The sequence below is a fragment of the Melospiza melodia genome, chromosome 11, assembly GCF_035770615.1.
Source record: "Melospiza melodia melodia isolate bMelMel2 chromosome 11, bMelMel2.pri, whole genome shotgun sequence".
Classification (NCBI taxonomy): domain Eukaryota; kingdom Metazoa; phylum Chordata; class Aves; order Passeriformes; family Passerellidae; genus Melospiza; species Melospiza melodia.
The window spans coordinates 2,497,395-2,516,381 of NC_086204.1; the positions used below are offsets into that span (position 1 = coordinate 2,497,395).

The following is an 18,987-nucleotide window of genomic DNA, read 5'->3' on the forward strand; positions in this document are numbered from 1 at the left end:
AGGACAGAGGAGGTTCTGCTCCACTTGTCCCACGGCATTTCTGCCCGCTGTGGCAGCCCAGAGCAGACACCGTACAGCAGGCACTGCTGCACACAATCTGCATCCTGGGGGCTTGCCAGGTATGGGGAACTGTGAATTTCCACAGACATCAACCAACCAAATACCAACCTAAACCAAAATGTCACGGCATGCCCCTGCTGCCGGGCAGCACAGTTTGTGTGTACTGAGTCCAGCTACAAGGGGGTAAAGTCCAAGGCTGTGCAGCCTCCTGCAGGGAGAAGGGCAAATTCAGAGGCAGCCTGCACAGAGGTTTCATAGCAACAGCGGAGTGGTGGAGAGCTCAGAGAGGTCCCCTGTACCTGTTGCCCTCGAGCAGTCTGTGCAGAGCTTGCAAGAGCCAGAAGCCAGCTGACAGCAGAGCAGGAAGAGTAGCACTGCCTGTGCTGCCAGCTCTCCATTCCCGTGCTGATCCCTTGCTTGGTAAGATGCTTTTGATGCTTTTTGACAGGCAGGGACAGAGTGTGGGTTGGCAGCTCAGCGTCTCTGCCTCGGGCAGAGATCAGCCCTTGCTGACAGCAAGGGACAGAAAGAGCTTTATTAAGCTTACTGCAAACATACTATGAGTTTATAAGGTTAAAACCACTTCAGCTGCAGAGCTTGGCCCCTCTGCCTTGCTCAGCTCTACAGCAAAGTTCTCTGCATATGGAAGAGCAAATTTTCCCCGCAGCCTCAGGGGCTGTCTGGCTGTGAGTGTGCCAGGAGGTAGCAGCAAGTTTGGATCCACATGGTCTGTGAGGGACAGCCTTTTCCTGGCTGGTCCCACCACCCTCATACCAGGGACACCCCAGCAGCGTGGTGCTCCTCTCATCGGGGTCCCACTGGCACCAAGGACTCTGCTAGCCCAGGGGTGAGCCGTGGCTACGGGGACACTGTGCCCACACGCCCAGCCCGGGGCACAGGGGATGTGGGCGATCCAGTGCCGGCTGCCCCTGGAGCAGCCAGAGCGGTGCGTCACCCCGGGTACCACAACAAGCGGGCGTGGGCTGATCCCGATAATCCTAGGGTCAAAATCCAGGACAGCGCTTGTTTACCAAGCACGCAACCACAAGGATGGGCTGCGTGTCCGTGTCCCCGCGCAGCACATGCCCTGGGACGGCTCCTGCGGCCGCCGGTCGAGGCTGAGGCGCCGCCGCTGCATGAACAGCCGAGCAGGCGGCCGGGAGCCAGCCGGGTCCGGGCTTCCTCTCCCCGCGCCCGTGGGAGGAGTGACGGAGGGGGAGGCCCCGCTCCCGGACGCTGCGCACCACCGAGCCAGGCCGCGGGCCGGCCTCACGGAGCCTCGCACGGGCCGTGCCCGCCACCAGCCTTCCCTGGGCTGCTCGTCCCACGGCCGCAGGTCGGTGAAGGCTGTCCCCCGAGCTGCCGGCACCAGCGGGCACCGCGACAGCACGACAGCCATCTCCGCGGGGAAGGGAGAGGGCAAAGGGCAGGCGGAGGGGCTGTCACCCACGGGGAGGGAGCTGTGGGTCCCCACAGCAGGGCGCAGCACTTCAGGGCACCTCCATCGCCGGGGCATGGCACGGGCAGGGAGACTTTGAGGCTCCCTGACACTCGGTGGGATTTGTCCTCAAGGCGTCCAGAGGCGGCACCACAGTAGTGCAAAACCCAGCACTGGCCAGGTCCACACCTGGCGGGGGACAGCAGCGGCTCTGCAACCCCAGACAAACTTTTGAGGGGCTGCCTCTGTTGCTTGGGACCTCTCTGAGCAGGGTCAAACCTTGCACAGTCGCAGCCCTGGCAGCTCGGGCCCGCTGTCCGGCGCTGTCCGCAGGCAGAGAGCCGGCGGTGGAGCGCAGCATGGCGAAGAAGGTGGCCATCATCGGCGGGGGCAGCAGCGGGCTGTGCGCCATCAAAGCCTGCCTCCAGGAGGGGCTGCAGCCCGTCTGCTTCGAGAGGACCGGCGACATCGGAGGCCTCTGGAGGTTTGAGGTAAACCCTGCTGGCCTCGTGTCCTGCTTGGGGTCAGCACCAAGCACAGGGGCCCATGGTGGCTGGTGGGGGGCAGCCGGCCATAGGGGGATCCTCTGGGTGAGACTGAGGGCAGGGGCTCCATGAAAAGAAGATCCTCATCAGCCCCAGCCATCCTTCCCCATCGTTCCCCGGGCAGCGCTGAGCTGTGCCCCCCTCCCACAGGAGCACCCCGAGGACGGCCGTGCCAGCATCTACCGCTCGGTCATCATCAACACCTCCAAGGAGATGATGTGCTTCAGCGACTTCCCCATCCCCGAGGATTTCCCCAACTACATGCACAACTCCAAGATCATGGAGTATTTCCGCATGTACGCGCAGCACTTCGACCTGCTGCGCCACATCCGCTTCAGGGTGAGGCGCGGGGCCCGAGGGGGCGGTGGCGGCGGGAGCGGGGCACGGCGGGCCTGACAGCGCTGCCCTGTGCCAGACCAGCGTGTGCCGCGTGTCCAAGCGCCCCGACTTCGCCAGCAGCGGGCAGTGGGAGGTGCTGACCGAGAGCGAGGGCAAGCAGGAGGCGGCCGTCTTCGACGCCGTGCTGGTGTGCAGCGGGCACCACACCAACGCTCATCTCCCGCTCGGCTCCTTCCCAGGTACGGCCCTGTACACTGGTGTGAGGGGACACCAGAGACAGTGGAAAGCTAGTCCGTGCCTGTCCCTATTCTCCCTGCTGCTTTCCCCCCTGGTCCCAACATTTCCCTGCCTTGTCTTGACTCTAGGAGAGCTCCTGTGCTCCCCAGGAGTGGTTTGGTGGGGTAAGAGAGCATCTCTAGTCTTTGGGGGGTGATCCTCCAACCTGGCACCAGGAAGCCAAGCATCCCTCCTCCTTCTGCTCACAGGAATTGAGAAATTCAAGGGCCGCTACCTCCACAGCCGAGACTACAAGGATGCTCAGGCTTTCAGAGACAAAAGGGTCGTTGTCATCGGGATTGGGAATTCGGGGTCAGACCTGGCTGTGGAGATCAGCCAAACAGCCCAGCAGGTAAGCAGGAGTAGGGGGTCACAGCGAGCAGGATTGCCCCTATAGGACACTGTCAGCTCTGCAGGGACACCAGGACCAAGGCACTTGCTGAGCTGCTTCTCCATGCCAGCACTCGCTGTGTTTGGCAGTGCTGGCTCCTGCCAAACCCACCTGCCAGGCAATTGAGACTTGGTCCTATTCCCCTGCGAGATGCCAGCCACTAGCTCCCTCTGCCCTCTGGGTCTTTACCCAGTGCTTGGGCAGCTAAAAGCAGAGTGATCCCAGGGCAAGGGCACGTCCCCCGCAGGGCAGCCCTCCCAGGACTATCACACCTTCAGGCAGAGATCCTCCTTCCTTGTCTAGGTGTTCCTCAGCACCCGCAGGGGTGCATGGATCTTCAACCGCGTTGGAGATCAGGGCTACCCCATCGACACCATCTTAACCACCCGCCTGAAGACGTTCCTGCAGGGGCTGCTCAGCTCCTCCATCACGTGTGACTTTGTGGAGAAGAAGCTGAATGCCAGGTTCGATCACTCACGTTACGGCCTCAAGCCGAAGCACAGGTATCACCAAACACTCCCCTGCCTAGAAGGGATCGTCGGCCTCCTTCTGTGTCCTGCCCAGCTTGGCCATTCCCTGCTCCCTGTGCTTGGACTGGGTTATTATCTTCTTGTGCCCAGGCAATGCTTGAGGGAGCCACCACTGCCCCTTCCAAGGACTCTTGGAGACAGCAGTGTAGGGGCAGCTGCCCCAGAGTAGGGAGCAGCAGCTGGAGCAGGACACGGAGCAGAGACATTCCCTTCCCAGGCCTAATGGCTTCTTGCACCTTCCAGGGTCTTTCAACAGCACCCCACTGTCAACGACGACCTGCCCAACCGCATCATTTCGGGCAGGGTGCGGGTGAAGCCGAACGTCCAGGAGTTCACAGAGACATCTGCCATCTTTGAGGATGGCACCAGGGAAGATGTCGATGTCGTAGTTTTTGCCACAGGATACAGCTTCTCCTTCCCGTTCCTCGACGGCTGCGTGAAGGTGGTGGAGAACGAGATTCCCCTCTACAAATTCATGTTCCCTCCTGATCTGGAGAAGCCAACGCTGGCTTTCATTGGTCTCATCCAGCCCCTGGGAGCCATCATGCCCATCTCAGAGCTCCAGAGTCGCTGGGCCACCCGAGTCTTCAAAGGTAAGTCAGGCAAACCTGCCCTGTGGATGCAGTCCTGGAGTGAGGGCAGTCAGTGAGATGGCCTCTTCTCTGAGAGGCACAGGCACACCCATACCCTCAGCTCCACAGGCTGCTCCTTCCCATCCCGGGGCACTTGGACATGCCCCAGGTGCGAGCCCACGCACCACGGTGGTGCTGGCACAGGCACAGCACCCAGGCAGGGCCAGCACCACAGTGGCTGCTGTGTCTCATCCTCCCCAGGGCTGAACGAGCTGCCCCTGCAGCACGACATGGAGGCTGACATTGAGCAGAAGAAAAAAGCCATGGCAAAGAGGTAAGATCCCTGCAGGGATGCCTTAGGCACAGCTGCTCATGGGCATCCATCCTGTCCCATGGAGGTGTCCTGGCACATTTCTGTGTGCCAACAGAGGGCAGGGATGTCGTTGGCCACACTACCCACAGTCCAATACTGCCTTCCTGGTGTGCAGGGCACCTGCCAGCTCTGCTTCCAGCACCCACCTGCCCTCCTCGCTGCCCGCAGGTACGTGAAGAGCCAGCGGCACACCATCCAGGTGGATTACATCCCTTACATGGACGAGCTCGCCTGCCAGCTGGGGGTCAAGCCCAACCTGCTCTCCCTGTTCCTCACGGACCCCAGGCTGGCCATGGAGATGGCCTTCGGTCCGTGCACGCCGTACCAGTACCGGCTGCGGGGCCCGGGCGCGTGGGCAGGAGCCAGGGAAGCCATCCTCACCCAGCAGCAGCGCATCCTCAAGCCCCTGCAGACACGACCCGTGGAAGACAGCACCTCAGCCCCTGCCATACCCCTCATCTTCAAGCTGATCGGGGCTGTGGCCATCCTGGCAGCCGTTTTTGCTTACTTGTAGGTGCCCTGCAAGCGCAGGAAGGGAGGCTTTTGTCCTGGGGTGACTCCCTGAACCAGGACAGCTTTGCAATGGGCTGCGGGACTGGCTGGCCACCTCTGGCCCTTGGCAGCCTGTGCACCCCAGTGGTGGCAGAAACCTTCCTGCTGCCTGGCACAGCCCAGCTGTGACCACACCATGAACTAGGGATGCACAGAGCCTCCCCAGCTGCCAAAACAATGCTTGGGCTCCTGCTCTGCACCTCCCCTTGGGGAATGCTGTCATGGACTGAGGAGGAAACCTGCTCACTGCAGGCTAAATTCCAGTCCCTCTCAGCCAGCGCTCCAGGCTTTTCTGTCCCCTGTAACCCAGCCGTGCCAATTTTGCCACACGCACACCAGAGCTAAGCAGCAAAGGCACAGCACACTTTCTAAGTGGATAAATGCAATAAACAGCCAAGTGTCTGTCCTGCTACTGACACCATCACGACTCTCGATGTGCTGTGGGAATGCTCACGGGTTTCAGATCGGCCTTGTAGCACTGGCCTATTACACCATAGGCTGACGTGCACACACGCTCCACAGCGAAACAGCCTCTCCCAAGGTGTGTCCCGCCACAGTGGGTCCTGCTGGTCACATGGCACAGCTCAGGGCCACCCTGGTCACCTGCACACAGCTCCTCCAGAAGGTGGCTGGGTGGGCTGGGGACCCAGAGTGGGTAAAGGGTGGGGGTCCTGTCCATCAGATGCCTGGGCTAGTCAATGCCAGCCCCCACCCCCTCCCCCCACATCCCCTAGGTTTGTCTTCCACGCTGCAACCTGCCGAAATCCAAAGCACAGCCACATCTCTGCCCTGCCCAGGAAGTCCTGGGGCAATGTCGGCATCGTTAAACGCTTACAGAACTTAATGCTCCTCTTGCAGAGGGCAGGGCAGGCCAGGAGGTGTGGCAAGGAGGTGAGAGAAACCTGTAGATCATGTCTGGAAGATCTTGTAACACCTTGGCCACCCACAGGAAATATAGGGACAGTCACCCTCAAAACGAGCAGCAGCGGGCAGCCTCCCTTGAGGGACACGCCTGGCTCTGCACCTCCTGGCCACAGCTTCTCCCACACCCCTGCCACCACCACACTGGGGACATGGCTGCTCGCAGAGTGGCCGTCATCGGCGCCGGCGCCTCCGGCCTGTGCGCCCTGAAGTGCTGCCTGGATGAGGGGCTGGAGGCCACCTGCTTTGAGAGGAGCAAGGACATCGGGGGGCTCTGGCGCTTCGAGGTAAGGCCTGAGCAGCCAGGCTGCTCCTTGGCAGCAGCACGGACGGGCTTGCGATCAGTCCTTGGCAGATAACCGTGCACCATTCCCCTGCTTTGCATGCATGTGGCAGGCAGCTTTCCGAGGAAAACCAAGGAAAATAAAAGTGGTTTGGCAGCGTGGTGCCAGCTGGTGTGCCAGGCACTTAGGACCCAGTTCCTGCTCAGCAGCAGCAGGATGAAGCCACCTCAAGAACTTCAATCCATGGCTTGCTCCCCCAGCGTAATTTCCCCTTTCCCATTCCTCCCTTCCCAATCTCATCCACACCTTACTCTGCTGTTTTGCTCTTGATCACTCCCAGCCCTTGCCTACCTATCTTATCTTATCTGACCCCACTTTGTGTACCTGTCCTGCCCAGCCCTTGCCTACCTATCTTGTCTTATCTGACCCCACTGTCTGTCCCCGTTCTGCCCAGCCCTTTCCTGGAATCATGGTTGCTCCTCTTTCTGCTTCTGTGCCAATCGCCCACATAGAGACACTGTGTCCTGCCTTCTCTGTGCCTTCTCTCTGTGCAATCCTGGAGCTTGTCTCTGCTCCCGCCTAATGAAGCTGCTGACTTTAATCCCATGGACCCACCAACAAAATGACCAGTGTTCCCACCATGCTCTGATATGATTGTGGGAGAGCCCTGGGGGAAAACAGGTGGCATCATGTCAGAGTGGGGTCTGGGGTGGACCTGTCACAGTCCACTAGTTCTAGCTGTGATGGGTCAGGGACAGAGTTGGTGGAGCAGAACCAGAGCAGCAGCATCCAGCTTTCGAGGCACAGACCTGGTAAGCAGGAGCAGCCACTCAACAGGAAGCACTGGAGCTGCCTCCACAACTGGTGAGACCTGATGTGGCAGCCAGGGCAATGGCACCACGGGAGCTTCGGGAATGCACTGCCTCGTTGGGGCAAGCAGTGGAAGTGGGGAAACTGAGGCACAAGACCACCATGACCCACTGTCACCAGTGCCTGGCTCCCGCCAGTCCAGACATACATCCCTGTTTTTTGGGGCGGGGGGTCTCAACCACAGGAGAGTTTCTGGCTGCAGGGATGGGTGGCACAACAACCTGTGGCTTAATCCTACACCCACGGGGGAGGTGCCAGGCAGGACAGGCAGGTGGCCCATCGTTCCCCGGGCAGCGCTGAGCTGTGCCCCCCTCCCACAGGAGCACCCCGAGGACGGCCGTGCCAGCATCTACCGCTCGGTCATCATCAACACCTCCAAGGAGATGATGTGCTTCAGCGACTTCCCCATCCCCGAGGATTTCCCCAACTACATGCACAACTCCAAGATCATGGAGTATTTCCGCATGTACGCGCAGCACTTCGACCTGCTGCGCCACATCCGCTTCAGGGTGAGGCGCGGGGCCCGAGGGGGCGGTGGCGGCGGGAGCGGGGCACGGCGGGCCTGACAGCGCTGCCCTGTGCCAGACCAGCGTGTGCCGCGTGTCCAAGCGCCCCGACTTCGCCAGCAGCGGGCAGTGGGAGGTGCTGACCGAGAGCGAGGGCAAGCAGGAGGCGGCCGTCTTCGACGCCGTGCTGGTGTGCAGCGGGCACCACACCAACGCTCATCTCCCGCTCGGCTCCTTCCCAGGTACGGCCTGTGGGCTGCTTGCCTGCTCCCTGGCATGCCTAAGTGCCTCTGCAGGTTTAACACACCAGGTGGGATTGCAAGTGTCCAAAGCATCCTGCTGGCAGATGTCACTGCTGCCAGCGTGCCTCTCCCACCTGAGACAGGCTCCCTCCCCATGCTGCTGGCCGAGCACCTGCTGGGCCCTCCAGCTCCTCACCAAGGCTGGAGGGCTCAGCACTGGTGGTGGTGTTGTCTCTGGGTACCAGGGGAAAATGCCTGGAGAGCTTTCAGCTGTGGAGGTCCTCTTTGGCTGGGGAACAGGCTGGAGCACACTGTCACCAGGGTCTGGCGAGATGGCACAGACCCTGGTTGTTCCTCTACTGGCAATGCATGGCACCAGACAGGATCTGCAGCAGAATTCTGGGATGGAAGCATGGAATTCTCCACTCCAAGCCCTGTTCCCAGCCAGGCTAGTCCCAAAGCTTAAGCAGGATGCTCAGGGCTACACTGAGAATCTTCCATGCTGGTGATGCCACCACCTCTGTGCACTACCCCAGGGCTGCATAACTCCGGTTGGTCACACTGGTGCTAGCTTGTTCCCAAAACACACCACCAGTCTGAACAGGGGGCAGCCACCCTCCTGCTCCACATCCCAGCATGGCTTCCCTCTCTCTTCCAGGGCTGGAGAAGTTTGAGGGCTGCTACCTGCACAGCCGGGACTACAAGAACCCTCAGCCTTTTTTTGGAAAACGGGTGGTCGTGGTTGGCATTGGGAATTCAGGCATCGATATCGCAGTGGAGCTGAGCCACACAGCCAAGCAGGTGTGCTGGGAGAGCTCACAGGGATGGGACCCCAGAGTGGGGGGATCATCACCCACCATCCCCTGTGGGCTCCCCAGCCTCCAGCACCTGGCACAAGCACCCTGTCCCCTTTCTGTGGGGGTGGCTGCTGTGGTCCCAGTAGCTGTGCTGGCTTCCCTTGTCCCTGGAGCACAGCAGGGGCCCAGCCCGGTCTGAGCATGCTGCCATGCCACCACCTCTCTTCACCTTCCTTCCAGGTTTTCCTCAGCACCAGGCGTGGGTCCTGGGTGCTGTACCGGGTGGCAGACAGTGGGTACCCCTTTGATTACAACTACGGCACTCGCTTCCTGCACCTCGTCCAGAACGTGGTGCCTAAAAGTATCCTGAATTTCTTCATGGAGTGGAAGCTGAATGCCCGCTTTGACCACACACTCTACGGCCTAAAGCCCAAGCATGGGTGAGCGCCCCAGCAGCACCCCAGGTACGTGCTCCAGCAATGCCCATCCCCCTGCCAGGACCTGAACCACGTCTGTCTGTGCCTTCCAGGGTCCTTGACACACACCCCACTATCAACGACGACCTGCCCAACCGCATCATTTCGGGCAGGGTGCGGATGAAGCCGAACGTCCAGGAGTTCACAGAGACATCTGCCATCTTTGAGGATGGCACCAGGGAAGATGTCGATGTCGTAGTTTTTGCCACAGGATACAGCTTCTCCTTCCCGTTCCTCGACGGCTGCGTGAAGGTGGTGGAGAACGAGATTCCCCTCTACAAATTCGTGTTCCCCACTGATCTGGAGAAGCCAACGCTGGCTTTCATTGGTCTCATCCAGCCCTGGGGAGCCATCATGCCCATCTCAGAGCTCCAGAGTCGCTGGGCCATTCGTGTCTTCAAAGGTAAGTCGGGCAAACCTGCCCTGTGGATGCAGTCCTGGAGTGAGGGCAGTCAGTGAGATGGCCTCTTCTCTGAGAGGCACAGGCACACCCATACCCTGAGCTCCACAGGCTGCTCCTTCCCATCCTGTGGCACTTGGACATGCCCCAGGTGCGAGCCCACACACCACGGTGGTGCTGGCACAGGCACAGCACCCAGGCAGGGCCAGCACCACAGTGGCTGCTGTGTCTCATCCTCCCCAGGGCTGAACGAGCTGCCCCTGCAGCACGACATGGAGGCTGACATTGAGCAGAAGAAAAAAGCCATGGCAAAGAGGTAAGATCCCTGCAGGGATGCCTTAGGCACAGCTGCTCATGGGCATCCATCCTGTCCCATGGAGGTGTCCTGGCACATTTCTGTGTGCCAACAGAGGGCAGGGATGTCGTTGGCCACACTACCCACAGTCCAATACTGCCTTCCTGGTGTGCAGGGCACCTGCCAGCTCTGCTTCCAGCACCCACCTGCCCTCCTCGCTGCCCGCAGGTACGTGAAGAGCCAGCGGCACACCGTCCAGGTGGATTACATCCCTTACATGGACGAGCTCGCCTGCCAGCTGGGGGTCAAGCCCAACCTGCTCTCCCTGTTCCTCACGGACCCCAGGCTGGCCATGGAGATGGCCTTCGGTCCGTGCACGCCGTACCAGTACCGGCTGCGGGGCCCGGGCGCGTGGGCAGGAGCCAGGGAAGCCATCCTCACCCAGCAGCAGCGCATGGTCAGCGCCCTGCAGCCGCGGGCCGCCCGCCGCCCCGCCCGGCCCAGCGCCCTGCCCCACGTCCTCACGGTGCTCTTCAGCATCGGCATGATTATGGCCACCCTCATCTACGTCTCGCTCTCTGCTTAGCCTAAAGGGAAGGAGACAGCGGGTGCTGCCGGCAGTCTCCTCCTTTTCCCTTGGGCTTTCCCTCGCTAGCTGCGCCGGAGCACGGAGGGAGCCGTTCCTTGACGGTGCAGCCTGCTCTGTGGCGCTTTCCCGCTGTGATACCACCGAGCCTGCTCAAGGGCTGCTCTGGGAACAGCTCCCTAAGTCCTGGCCCGGCAGCCCCACGAGCTCTCTCTATGGCTTAGGTCACAGAGGTGGTGGAGAATCTGGGAACGTGCCCAAGCGGGGGCCTCGGGAAAAGGCAATAAAGCTTGTCACCGTGCCGCGGGGACCGGACAGCACAGTGCCCGGCTGCGTCAGTCTGAGCTCCATCCTGCGGGTGCCGCCGGCCCAGGGGCGGCACCGCGGCCGCCGGCACCCCGCAGCCCTGCCCGCAGCAGACATGGCCGCCGGCGGCTGAGGCGGCGCGGCCCCCGCCCCGCGCGCCCCGGCCAGCGGCGGGCCGGCCGCCCGCAGCAAACATGGCGGGTGCCCGGCGGCGGGGCCGCGGGTCGGGGGCGGGGCGCGGCCGCGGAGCGCGGCGGGGGCGGGTCAGAGCGCCCCGCAGCGGCCGGCGGGGGGTGGCGCCATCTTGGACGGAGGCGGAGAGCGGGGCGGCGGCGGCGGCAGCGGCAGGTGGGGTCGGGCCGGGCCCGGGCCCGGGGACGGCGGGGCGGGTGTCGCGGGTGGGTGTGAGGGTGGCGGCTCCCCGGGCGCCGCTGCGGGAGGCGGTGGGCGAGGCGTGGCTGCGCGTCCCCGCGGTGTAGCGGTGTCCCGGACCCCGCAGCGGGCGGACCCCGTCTGGCAGCCCCTCGGGAGGGCCCGGCCCTGCCGGTGTGTCCCGCTCCTCCCCCGGGACTCGGCAGACCCGCGGGTGCCCGTGGGCCGAGCCCGCCGTGACAGCCCCGCCACCGCCCCCGCCGAGCACAGCCCCAGCCCCAGCCCTGCCTGCTTGGAGGGAGATTTTCCGCCCCCGCTTTCCCAGCTCATCCCCTTCACCTTACGGCGAGCTCCGGGCTCAGCTCTGGTTCTCGTCTCCGAGAGAGGGAGAGTCCGGGCGGATCCGGCTTCCCCGGGTGGTGTCAGCCCGGCGAGATGCAGGACCCCATCCCTCCCTCAGAGCCCCCGGGAATGAATGCCTGCCGGTGCTCCCGGTGCTCCCGGACAGACCCCATCCCTCCCTCAGAGCCCCCGGGAATGAATGCCTGACAATGCTCCCGGACAGACCCCATCCCTCCCTCAGAGCCCCCGGGAATGAATGCCTGCCGGTGCTCCCGGACAGACCCCATCCCTCCCTCAGAGCCCCCGGGAATGAATGCCTGCCGGTGCTCCCGGACAGACCCCATCCCTCCCTCAGAGCCCCTGGGAATGAATGCCTGCCGGTGCTCCCGGTGCTCCCGGACAGACCCCATCCCATCCCTCCTGCAGAACCCCTTCGGGCTGCCTGCCCGTGCTTCCCAGGGCGGTCTCTGGCCGGGTGGGAGAGGCAGCAAGCGTGGCACATCCCGGGGAGGGCAATGGGTGTAATTATCATGTCGTTTTCCACATGAGAAGCTGGGAATGGCAGGGGCTTGCTGCCAGACTGGGATGTGCCGTGGAGGTTTGCTGGGGCTGTGGTGTGGGCAGCATTTCCATCCTTGACTTGGGTGTACCTGTGTCACGCCATCTCCCAGTGCTACAAGGGCTGGCCTGGATACAGGAGGGTTTGAGCTGTAAAAGTTAACACAGCAAAGGCAGGTTTTGCAGGCTGTGCACAAAGACCTGTCCTGGCACAGGCTGGGTGCCTGTGTGGGTGATGCAGGGGATGCAGGTGGCACGCGCCAGACAGGAACCTGGGATAAACGTCAGGGATTGTTTGGAGAGCGTGGCCTGTAAGGGACAGAGGGACTGGAATCCTTTTGGAGAAGAGAAAGGGAAGCTTCCCACCTGTTAACACCTGCACATATCTCCCAGGTGTGTCCTGCTACAAGGGAAGTTGAGCCTTTCCCACCTTCCTCCCTGTAGATGAGAAGTAAGGGAGCCTCAGTGGAGATCCTGGAGAGGAAACTCCTCAGCAGCAGGTTTGGTGGTACAGGGGCGGTTTTTGTGAGGAGCTGTCTGAGCCTCTGCGGAGCAGAGGGGGAAGATGTCAGAGCAAGAGGTGTACCTCATTTGACCTGGATCTTCAGGTGTACTTGATCTGCACCCCTCACTGAGAGGGGTGAGGGTATGGCTTAGCTGCCCACTTGAGCTGCCTTTTAGCCCTCAGGATTTAAGAAATAGTAATTGCTCCATAATGTTCCAAATCCTGGCTTTGGCTGGCAGCCTCGCTTGGCACCCTTCATATAACTTGATCTTTTAAACAAACCTCCAAATGTCACAAGTGAGCACATGAAGCAAGGCTGGCTGTCCCGTTGCTTGCTCTGCAGATCCCACAGTAAGCTGAAAGCTGCAAAATAAGCCTGGAAGTGGGCAAAAACCCCAGTCCATCTCAGCTCCTGGAAAGAGGGTAAGGCCTGAAAAGTCCTGTGTAGCTTGCAGTGGCTTTGTCGTTTATCCTAAAAGGTGTGTGGTTGTTCATGGCTTGGTCAGTTCTGTTTAGCTTTCTCTGGGCTGGGTGGGATTGGGTGTGGGGACGCATCTCCAGCTGCAGAGGGACACTGAGGTGGCCAGGGCTGCCCTTCCCTCACCGTGTCCCTGCAGAGAGCCGGGCAGGTGCTGGCTAGGTGACAGCAAATGGTCCTGCTCGCTGTGCTGTGCTGTGCTGTGCTGCAGCTGACACGGTGGCTTGCCTGGTGAATCATAAGTGAGTGCTGCTGAGAGCTGAGCTTTTTGCAGACACCACAGCATTAGCCCTGCTCCTTGGACAAGCTCCAGCCTGGGCGATTCCATTCGGACACTTTAAATGCTCGCCGTCGCCTTTGCAGGGACAAGACTCTGCTCTTCTGCCTGCGAGCTCTCCGAGACTTGTTGGGGACTGTAAAACAGCTGCTACTTTCACTCCCTGGATGTTTTCTTGCTGGGTTGTCTGTAGAGCCTGACTGCAGGACTGTGAAAGAGGCTCTGTTAACGCCAGGCAGTTGATTTGACAATAAAGGTTGGCTTTATTTTTCACATCAGCTCTACTCTGTTGGCTGCCAAGGGATGATGTGGGACACAGGTGAAGTTGTATTGGTTTTGGAGTCTTAATAATTACCAACTTAACTAGAGTGATGGTTTTATCAAGGATGTGGCTATAATTAGGTCAAGCTGTTTGTTTGTTGCATTCCCATTCAGCTCCCAAACTTGGTAGTGGAAATGAACTCGGGGCCTTTTTTAGGGTTGCTGTTCATCTCCGCTGGCAAAGCGCATTTGGGAGACGGCTCTTTTGCTCCTCTCCTTGCTGCCAGGGCCGTGGGCAAAGGCAGAGCGTTGTTGTTGTGTCCCTGCAGGGCTGCTGAGGGGCCATGGGGAACACCACGAGCGAGCGGGTGTCCGGGGAGCGCCACGGCTCCAAGTCCCAGCGCTCCGACGGCTCCGGCGCCTCCCACCCCGCCAAGGAGCACAAGATCATGGTGGGCAGCACCGACGACCCCAGCGTCTTCAGCTCCCACGACTCCAAGGTAGGAGCTGCCTGCTGCCTTCCCTGCCTGCCCTCCGGGCACACTGCCTGTGTGGGGCTGTGCTTCCAGCCGTGCCTGGGGGCCTGGAGGAGCGCTGTGGTGCTCCTGTGTGTGGCTGGTAGAGGGCAGCTGTGTGGATGTGTTCATCCGGTCACATCTCTCTGGTTTTCTTTGCCCAGATTGCTGGGGACAAGGAGTTTGTGTCGTGGCAGCCAGATCTGGAGGAGTCGGTGAAGCCATCCCAGCAGGCTCGTCCAACTGTCATACGCTGGGCTGATGGAGGCAAGGAGGTCTTCATCTCCGGGTCCTTCAACAACTGGAGCACCAAGATCCCGCTCATCAAGAGGTAGCCAGGCCCTCAAGTCATTTACTCTATGTTCGTGTCTGCTCCAGAGCAGAGAACATTTTCCTTTGCTCTCTTGGCTTTTCTCTGTTCACTCAAGCTGTGGGTCTGAGGCAAATACACAGTCAGCTGCATCCCTGCGTGGTGCTGCAGGGACAGTGGGAAGTTGTGAAACAGGGACAGGACAGGATGGGCCGCTTTGCATGCCCAGCTGGATGTCACACAGCAGCCAGTGCTGGCAGCAGAGCCCTGCCCAGGTATGCAGCAGCCCTCTGGAAGCTGTCAGCTCTTCCCTTGGCTGCAGCATTACCCCATGCCTTGTTGTATGGCTGCCAGTGGATGTTAGTTGTTTGTCCCTCACGTATCTCCCTGCCCTAATGATGTTCTCACTGTTCCACAGCACATCTGTGACTTACATGGAAGCTCATGTAGGACTCTAGCAATTAATCTGGAATGAGTTTATCTCAATTTCAGATTTGGTAAACAGAGCTGTCCCACTTGCTCCTGTTCTGCTGTGCCAGCACAGGGCAGGAGCTTTGCCCACGTGTTCTTCTTAGCCTGTCTTGCACAGGGTGTCTGTCACATCCACTTTCTCAGGGCATGGAAGGGCAGGACTGGCACTTGCAGCTGGGCTGCCAGGGGTTTGAGCCCTGGAATGCTCAAAGGAGCATTGGAATGCTCGTGCCTGTCGTGGCCATGCCTTGGGTCACTCATGATGAGCAAGCCTGACCCTGCATGAAGGTGTTGGGGTAGAGGGGCTGGGCAGTGCTGGTTCCTGGGGCCCCATGGAAGAGCAGCGTTCAGAGCATCAACAGGCTGATGCCTTTGCACATCTGTTCTCTCCGCACAGCCACAATGACTTTGTTGCTATCCTGGACCTTCCAGAAGGAGAGCACCAGTACAAATTTTTTGTGGATGGCCAGTGGGTTCATGATCCATCTGAGGTAATGCTCCAAGCTTTATCCCTTCAGATCTTGGCTTCTTCAGGGAACTAGACAGGATGTAATGCAGCAGAGGGGGAGCAGGGAGAGCAGAGACTGTCTCCTGAAACAAAAGGCACACCTCCATCCCCTGAGTCATTTCAGAGGCTGGTTCTTCTGGACATATTCATGATTTATGGAGAAGCATTGGGAAAGGGCAGGGAAATGCCAGAAGGCCCTCAAGTCCCACTGAGAATTGGGAGTGGGAAGTTGGGCCATGAGGTCAGCACTCACTTACAGGTTCTCCTCCAGACTGAATCATGGGGGAGCAGCATGGGAAGGACCACACAGCTACCCATGGGCATGTAGCAGGATGGAGGATGGAAATAGGAGGTGATGTAGGAGCCTGTGATAAAGGAAAATCCTCCCAGGGTAAATAGCAGAGGTCTACAAGTGTAGGGCAGAGTTTACACCAGCCTCCTGTGCTCGGAGGTAGTGCTGCAGCAAAGACAGCTTGGGCTGGGAGGATCTAGGAAGCACTGAGTGTGCCTCAGCTGGGGCTGAACACAGGGAGATTCTCACTCCAGTTCTTTCCAGCCTGTGGTTACCAGCCAGATGGGCACGATAAACAACCTCATCCACGTCAAGAAGTCTGACTTTGAGGTGTTTGATGCGTTGAAGGTGGATTCCCTGGAAAGCTCCGAAACCTCAGGTCGGGGTGAGTTTTGTGGCATTAGAGCTTTGCATGTGCTCTTTCCCACCTCCTCTGCTCTGAGACTCGCTGCTCTGGGTGCACAGACCCCTGGGCAGAGGTGTGAGCCTTCACTGGGGTGAGCAGTGTTGGGCAGTGTGCCCTCCTCATCCCTCTGGAGGGGCTGTGTTGGTGTAACTTGTTCTGTGCTAGCACCACCCCAGAGCAGAGCTGCTGCAGTGCGTGGCTGAGGGAGCCATTTTGGACTGGTAAATGCCAGGGACATCAGCCCTTTCTGTCTGGTCAACTGTAAGTCATCTGATCCAGGGTACAAGCTAGGTGATAGCAGGATACAGTTTATTTTCAGCAGCTACTCTTGGTTTTCATGCCAAGGTAATTTGTACCAGTGCTAGCACATTGCTAGCACTGTGTGCTTGTGTTACAGCAGCAGGTTAGGTTACCACCCAGGCACTGGTGGTGCTGGCTCAGTGTGAAATGCTGGCAGGAAGCTCAGCGGTGTGTGTGTCCCTGGTTCAGCGCCAGCTCAGCTCCATGTCCTTTCCCAGCCCAGGCAAGAGATGCTGTACTGGAGAGAAGCCAGCAAGCAGCAGCAGCCCAAGGAGATGGAGCCCTTCTGGGGGCTGCTGTTCCCAAAGGTTCAGATCAGATGTGGCCAGTCCAGCTTTCAGTGCCCACGAGCTCCCGAGGTCCCTCCCATGTTTGGAACAGCTGCTCAGTGTAGAGTTGCTGTTTGCCTTCCCTGGAGCTCCTCATCAGGCAGCACCTAGAGCAGCCTGCTCCCTGTGCCCCTGCTGCTGAGGGCACAGCTCTGGAGCACGCCAGCTGCTTCCTGCAGGGAGAGGGACCTGGCTGAGCTGAGATCTGTGCTTGAGGGGTCTTGTGATGGGTAACATGGGGTGCCTGTGTTGTGTCAGTGCATGCACCGGCTTACAGCCCTGCTTGGAATTGCCGTGGGCTCGCCCAGCTGCTTTTTGTGCCGTGGAAAGTCTGACCTGTTGCTATAGAATAGATCCCTGCCATGGCTTGTGGAGGATGTTTGTGCTTGAAAGGCCTTGCTGAGTCCTTCTCACCTTCTTAGGAGCTGCTCTGTGCTCGCCCATCCTGCTTCAGTCATTTCATGTCTCTGCCTTTGTCTTGTCTCTAGATTTATCCAGCTCCCCACCGGGACCTTACGGCCAGGAGATGTACGTGTACCGGCCCGAGGAGCGCTTCAAATCGCCGCCCATCCTCCCGCCCCACCTCCTCCAGGTCATCCTCAACAAGGACACCAACATCTCGGTGTGTACCAGCTACTGCCCACTCGCAGAGCCACGCTGGGGTCACAAAGGGAGTCCTGTCTGCAGGGAGCCTGGGCTGCCCTTGGCATTTCCTAGGAAAAGTGTCACTTTTCCCGTTGGCCTCTGGTGCTTTGCTGAGCTATGTGCCTGTTCAGAACAGCCAGAGGTGGTGGCAGCTCAGGCTGCCTGAGACAGCAGCTCCCTGTGCTGGCAGGGGCAGGGGGATCAGGGCTCTGCTGTGCCCCTGTGACACTCCTCTCCTCCTAGTGTGACCCAGCCCTGCTGCCCGAGCCCAACCACGTCATGCTCAATCACCTCTACGCGCTCTCCATCAAGGTAAGCACAGCTCCCACCAGGCTGCAGGTGAGGAGCTGCTGTGGCTCCCAGGAGCCTGCAGGGAGCAGAACCTGCTCAGCTGGGGGTGCAGATGGGAGCTGGCTGCCTGGCGAGGGTGGCACACACAGGGACAGAGGGTGTGACCTGACAATTCCCTTCAGCTGCCTCCCTGCAGTGTGGGGGAGCTGAGCATGTATCAGACCCTGCCCTAGCTCTGCCCCGCTGTGCATTGGACTGGGGACAGCAGGGACAGGCTGGGGCAGCTCCCTGAGCCCCAGGGGTGCCCTGGCCCCCCGTGCTGACGCTGTCTCCCCCAGGATGGCGTGATGGTGCTCAGTGCCACGCACCGCTACAAGAAGAAGTACGTCACCACGCTGCTGTACAAGCCCATCTGAGCCAGGCCTCACACGCTCCCCACGCAGGACACCAAACGCCGCTTGTCTGCACACACTGGCCACGGGACTGTGTGACACCTGGCCACTGGCTCCAGCCTCCAACCTGGCAGGGACACGGGCCCCGGCAACAAGCTCAGGGCCAATGTGGCCTGTGACGCTGTCCCATCCTACCGGCGTGGTTCAGCCCTTGGCTTCCACCCACCTGCAGCTTCCCTTGGCTTCTGTGAGTCTCTGGGACCACTTTGCTGCTCACCAGAACAGCCCTTCCTCACTCCCAACAGAAAAGGGCTTCACCCTGCCTGTCTTCTCCAGCCTGTGAGGGCCTCAAGGTGGTCCTGGCACTGCACCCAGTCCAGGCTCCAGGAACGCATCCTGTTCTTCTGACGGTTGTGCTGCTGCCCTGGTGCTGAATCTCCAAGGCCACCTTGTCTGCTAGGGGCTCCGTGACACTCCAGCCTGACACCTGCCCCCTGTTCCACAGCCCTGGCTGTGGGGCTGCCCCCCAGCTTTTTTGAACCTCTGCGAGGTTCAGCGTCGAGCCAGCATGATGGACAGCACAGCTGGACACAGCCACTTACCTGCTGCTGTGAGAGCACCATCAAGGACTGCAACGCCCTGTGCCCAGCATCAGCTGCTTCTGTGGGACAGGGCTGACTTTGTCACAGCCAGAGGGGCACTGGCACACGCCCTGGGAAGAGCAGAGGCGGGCAGGCACTCCAGGACCCCGGCTGCACCGCCTGCTGCCGCAGCAGCGCCGTGGGACAGGGGGTTCTCTATTTATTACAGTATTTATTGTTCTCGGTGCTGCTTGCCTGGTGTTGGAGGGGGGTCCAGAAAAGCAGGAAAGGGAGCACCCAGTGCAGCACAGAGCTGCCCTTGGGTGGTTAGGGTAGGGCACAGAGCCACCCCCTGGGGACAGCCTTTGGCACCCTGTGCTGCGGGTGGTTTGGGG

At 60.3% G+C, this 18,987-nt stretch overlaps 3 protein-coding genes across 10 annotated transcripts; all 3 read left to right on the forward strand.

The window, feature by feature from the left end:
* The first annotated feature begins 263 nt into the window (after window positions 1-263).
* LOC134422868 (flavin-containing monooxygenase 5-like) lies at window positions 264-5,497 on the forward strand. Its single transcript, XM_063165281.1, has 9 exons — window positions 264-480; window positions 1,832-1,989; window positions 2,194-2,382; window positions 2,459-2,621; window positions 2,868-3,010; window positions 3,353-3,552; window positions 3,823-4,172; window positions 4,413-4,485; window positions 4,693-5,497. Exons 2-9 carry the CDS (start codon window positions 1,858-1,860, stop codon window positions 5,036-5,038), a joined length of 1,596 nt encoding a protein of 531 aa, XP_063021351.1. The 5' UTR covers window positions 264-480; window positions 1,832-1,857; the 3' UTR covers window positions 5,039-5,497.
* Window positions 5,498-5,642: 145 nt separating this feature from the next.
* Window positions 5,643-10,778, forward strand: LOC134422867 (flavin-containing monooxygenase 5-like). 2 transcript variants are annotated; one of them, XM_063165279.1, is made up of 8 exons: window positions 5,643-6,284; window positions 7,472-7,660; window positions 7,737-7,899; window positions 8,558-8,700; window positions 8,937-9,136; window positions 9,226-9,575; window positions 9,816-9,888; window positions 10,096-10,778. In XM_063165279.1, the coding sequence occupies exons 1-8, from the start codon at window positions 5,988-5,990 to the stop codon at window positions 10,451-10,453; spliced, it is 1,773 nt and encodes a 590-aa protein (XP_063021349.1). In that variant the 5' UTR covers window positions 5,643-5,987; the 3' UTR covers window positions 10,454-10,778. The 2 variants fall into 2 exon arrangements, with proteins under 2 accessions (XP_063021349.1, XP_063021350.1); XM_063165280.1 differs by lacking the exon at window positions 5,643-6,284 and adding an exon at window positions 6,327-7,145.
* Window positions 10,779-11,090: 312 nt separating this feature from the next.
* Window positions 11,091-18,832, forward strand: PRKAB2 (protein kinase AMP-activated non-catalytic subunit beta 2). 7 transcript variants are annotated; one of them, XM_063165293.1, is made up of 9 exons: window positions 11,443-12,531; window positions 12,880-12,959; window positions 13,882-14,052; window positions 14,232-14,398; window positions 15,246-15,339; window positions 15,913-16,033; window positions 17,172-17,305; window positions 17,572-17,640; window positions 17,958-18,832. In XM_063165293.1, the coding sequence occupies exons 3-9, from the start codon at window positions 13,897-13,899 to the stop codon at window positions 18,033-18,035; spliced, it is 819 nt and encodes a 272-aa protein (XP_063021363.1). In that variant the 5' UTR covers window positions 11,443-12,531; window positions 12,880-12,959; window positions 13,882-13,896; the 3' UTR covers window positions 18,036-18,832. The 7 variants fall into 7 exon arrangements, with proteins under 7 accessions (XP_063021359.1, XP_063021363.1, XP_063021361.1 ...); XM_063165289.1 differs by adding an exon at window positions 11,091-11,107 and having other exon boundaries at window positions 12,425-14,052; XM_063165291.1 differs by having other exon boundaries at window positions 11,443-12,959; window positions 13,378-14,052.
* The last annotated feature ends 155 nt before the right edge of the window (window positions 18,833-18,987 follow it).

What these genes read in the sequence shown, in the direction of transcription:
- LOC134422867 (XM_063165279.1), top strand. Translation starts at nt 5,988, where the DNA reads ATGTCTGGAAGATCTTGTAACACCTTGGCCACCCACAGGAAATATAGG. An exon ending in CCCGCTCGGCTCCTTCCCAG is followed by an intron (nt 7,900 to 8,557) that starts GTACGGCCTGTG and finishes TCTCTCTTCCAG; the next exon opens with GGCTGGAGAAGTTTGAGGGC. An exon ending in GGCCTAAAGCCCAAGCATGG is followed by an intron (nt 9,137 to 9,225) that starts GTGAGCGCCCCA and finishes TGTGCCTTCCAG; the next exon opens with GGTCCTTGACACACACCCCA.
- PRKAB2 (XM_063165289.1), top strand. Translation starts at nt 13,897, where the DNA reads ATGGGGAACACCACGAGCGAGCGGGTGTCCGGGGAGCGCCACGGCTCC. An exon ending in GGGTTCATGATCCATCTGAG is followed by an intron (nt 15,340 to 15,912) that starts GTAATGCTCCAA and finishes AGTTCTTTCCAG; the next exon opens with CCTGTGGTTACCAGCCAGAT. An exon ending in TCTACGCGCTCTCCATCAAG is followed by an intron (nt 17,641 to 17,957) that starts GTAAGCACAGCT and finishes TGTCTCCCCCAG; the next exon opens with GATGGCGTGATGGTGCTCAG.
- LOC134422868 (XM_063165281.1), top strand. Translation starts at nt 1,858, where the DNA reads ATGGCGAAGAAGGTGGCCATCATCGGCGGGGGCAGCAGCGGGCTGTGC. An exon ending in TCAGCCAAACAGCCCAGCAG is followed by an intron (nt 3,011 to 3,352) that starts GTAAGCAGGAGT and finishes TTCCTTGTCTAG; the next exon opens with GTGTTCCTCAGCACCCGCAG. An exon ending in GGCCTCAAGCCGAAGCACAG is followed by an intron (nt 3,553 to 3,822) that starts GTATCACCAAAC and finishes TGCACCTTCCAG; the next exon opens with GGTCTTTCAACAGCACCCCA.